General features: G+C 37.7%; 1 protein-coding gene across 1 annotated transcript in view; it reads right to left on the bottom strand.

Annotated features, from left to right (window-relative positions):
* Positions 1 to 533: 533 nt before the first annotated feature.
* The window catches only part of TNFRSF1B (tumor necrosis factor receptor superfamily, member 1B), a gene marked incomplete at its 5' end in the record, with an annotated part of 13117 nt that continues 10481 nt past the window's right edge, over positions 534 to 3169 (bottom strand). Inside the window, 3 exons of the mRNA XM_010183869.1 lie at positions 534 to 832; positions 1394 to 1664; positions 2150 to 2187. Of these exons, the coding sequence (XP_010182171.1) occupies positions 534 to 832; positions 1394 to 1664; positions 2150 to 2187 (608 nt within the window). The remainder of the gene's footprint in view (positions 833 to 1393; positions 1665 to 2149; positions 2188 to 3169) is intronic.

Genomic DNA, 3169 nt, shown 5'->3' with positions numbered 1-3169 from the left:
CTGTACGAATAAAAGAAATGTCCAGAAGGATGACAAAAAGTATGTCTATGAAGATATGGGATAGGAAAGTGAACGCAATAGTTTTAAAACTAAAACCAAGTGGATAATTCATTAGCATTGAATGAATGATAATTTAACTCCAGTCTCTTAGCAGTGCTGGTCACAGCCATGTTCTTAACAGGTAGCATACCCGAACCCAAATTATCATCACAGGAAGTCTCAGCAGAAAAGTCAGTGCATAAGGATAGAAAAATGTTCCTTTTCAGAGGTCTCTCTAAGGTAGCACAGAAGAAAGGAAGGAACTGGCCATTCAGTTTAAAATAAAAAGCATTCGTATTTTTTTAAACTGCAAAGATCACCCTTCAACTCTCAAAGCTGATAGAAGAGATTAAAAACCTCAAAAGTATCAGTGTCTATATTCATCTGAAATTTCAAATCTCTGTAGGAATGCTACAATTAACATAATGTTTATTTTTTAAGAACTTGTTTGATTGATTTTATCAGTCAGTCCAGTGTATGATTGAAAATTTCCTTTAACTGGTTTTCTTTCCTGCATCTTGAATACCCAGAGGAAACTTCTTTTCTTCTGGAAGTAAGTCTTGAAGTACATTGTCCTCATTTTCCACTGAAATCTGAATTTCAGTTTCTTTTTTCAAGGGGTTTTCTTCTTTTGAAAGGGGAATTTCTTCCCCTATTGGGGAATAATAGGGAACATTTCCATAATCCATGCTGGTTGAACTAGTCTGTTCTGGGAATAGGGAGCTGCAGTCTGGACCACACACTTTCACAATACAAGTCACATTCACCTGTGTTCCTCCGTTACCAGAATGTTCTGCCAAATTAAGAGAAAACACATTAAACATGAAAGCATGAAACCTAGAACAGGATGGTTGGATTCTTTCTCCACTCCTTTGACTTGAAGTTAAAATAGACACTAAATGTCTTCTTGCTTCACTTAATTTAGTGGTGGAGTTAGTTTTGTAACACTTTGGAGGTTTTTTTTGGTATCATAAAATCCACATCATCCCAGAAATAAAGCCATAAAAATTAATACAGAGCCCGGGATCACAGCCAACTGTCTACCCATCTGTTGCCATTTCAGATGCATTTGGCAGTGTTCTTCTCTTACTACTCCCTTTGGCTCTTACTCCCACTCCCAGGTAGTGCTTACCATCACACGGATCCCCTAGGCTGCAAATAACTTACTCTCCATTGGGCACACTCTCTTTACTGTCTCAGGCTGATGCCTTAAAACAATGGCTTTTTCTTTTCAAAAGTTACTCTGCTGAACATGGGTCTGATGTGCTATCCTGCCATTTAAACTTCCGCTAAAAAGACCCATAACTGATAATCAAATTTCAAGAGGATCTGGATCGTGCTGATATGTTTTTACCTGAACTCGCAGAGCTGTGTCTGTCTCCACTGTGACGCTTACAACCTTCTGCAGCTGAATGTTGCTGCTGAAATCTCTCTGTTTCTTTCTTTCCATTGTTCTTGTTACTTATTCCGTTGACTCTTGCAGATCCACTTGGATTATTCAGGGAGCTACTGCTGGACCCAGAAGTTTCCAAGAGATGCTGTTCCTCCTGTTCAGAACTGCTGGAGTTTTGCAATCCTGTATTTCTTACTTTTTTGTCACACGGCTTTTCTGTAGGGGAAAAAGGCTGGAACATTTGCAGAGAAATCCAAACCATTAATCTTTTCAAAAAAATATTAACAAAGAACTGGTCAATACTAAAGAAAAGCTCAAGAATAGCTAAAGAAAGCACTGATAATTCCCATTTGCATAGTGATGACTGTAACTAAAATTCATACCAGCTCATTAGGCATTCAACAAAATAAACCTGTCTCCTGAAGGCATGTACAGTACTTCACTGATACCTAGGGAACAAAGGCCCTAAAATCTGGTCTTCTGAGCCACATTTGTGTTTTATTACTAACACAGCCTAACATACAGTGAGAATAGTACATCATATAGGCTATGTAAGGTACATCTTACACTCTAGCCTGGGGACCAAACCACGCCATTCTCACTCCAGTTGTCTTTCTGCTGTGCAGTTTTCTTCTACTTGTAATTAGATAAGACTGCATGATTTCTATATAACTTTTAAAGAAACAGAAGAGATAGAAAGGAAGCAGTGGCACTCACCGAATCTACTTCTGTAGCCGGTGAAGAATATACAAGAGCTGTAAAGGAAAGACAGTTCATTAGCACTTAAATATGTTTCACAGTTGCAAAAGCTGCTCTCTTAACTAGTCTGATTTATATCCTCTGTTCCTGGAATAAACTCCAAATGAATGTTTATTACACACAGTTTGAAAATATTGTATTAATTTTGTAAGGTGACTTAAATTTAGTCAGCAAGCAAAGAGAACCCTCTGCAAGAATTAATAACTTTTCTATGATGTCAGTGAGAAAACACATTGATGACAATAAACTATGGTCCTGACTGTTTATTGACAACATTTGATAATGTCTAATACTTAAATGACAAAGTACAAAATATCTGCCAAGCTCCAGCAGGAGCACAACTGTTGTACACTTGTCCAACTTCACTGGAATGTTGTACGTTTAGACAATTGTCTAAAATCTGAGGAACAAGCGAGATTCGAATGGGCCATTTGCTTCACTGTATTCCTGTATTGAGATTAATTTCACCCCATGTGATTTAATAGAGGCTTTTACTCTAAATACATATGGAATTCCTTGAGGTTTGGTTTTGGTTTTGGTTTGTTTTGGGGTTTTTTGTTTGTTTGTGGTTTTTGGTGGGGTTTTTAGGGGGTTTTGTTGTTGTTCTTGTTGTTGTTTTGGGTTTTTTTTCTGTAGCCACAAAGCTTATGTGATCAAGTTGATTTGCATGAGTTTTCTCTTGGTCTCTCTTCTATTGACCTTTGAACCCTTTGGCCAATTTCACCTCGATATAACACAGGAATAGTGTCAAAAGCTCCCCAGGGTTTCATGAAGCTGTAGGTTGCCAGCTAGTGAGGGAGAGACCTGTAAATCATCGCCTTGTCCCCTTGAAAATAAAATTATTTAACTCATACATTATTAGACACTGAATAATCTACGTGTTAGTGATACTTCATCCATACCCAGCCATGAGAAAAGCTTCAAAAAGAGCTAGCATCTTCTAAACATTAACATCAGTCGATCACTGGCTTAAATTAG

The sequence above is a fragment of the Mesitornis unicolor genome, unplaced genomic scaffold (assembly GCF_000695765.1).
Source record: "Mesitornis unicolor isolate BGI_N332 unplaced genomic scaffold, ASM69576v1 scaffold34214, whole genome shotgun sequence".
Lineage (NCBI taxonomy): Eukaryota > Metazoa > Chordata > Aves > Mesitornithiformes > Mesitornithidae > Mesitornis > Mesitornis unicolor.
The sequence above is the reverse complement of the archived record's forward strand: the minus strand, read 5'-3'. Positions and strand labels throughout refer to the sequence as shown.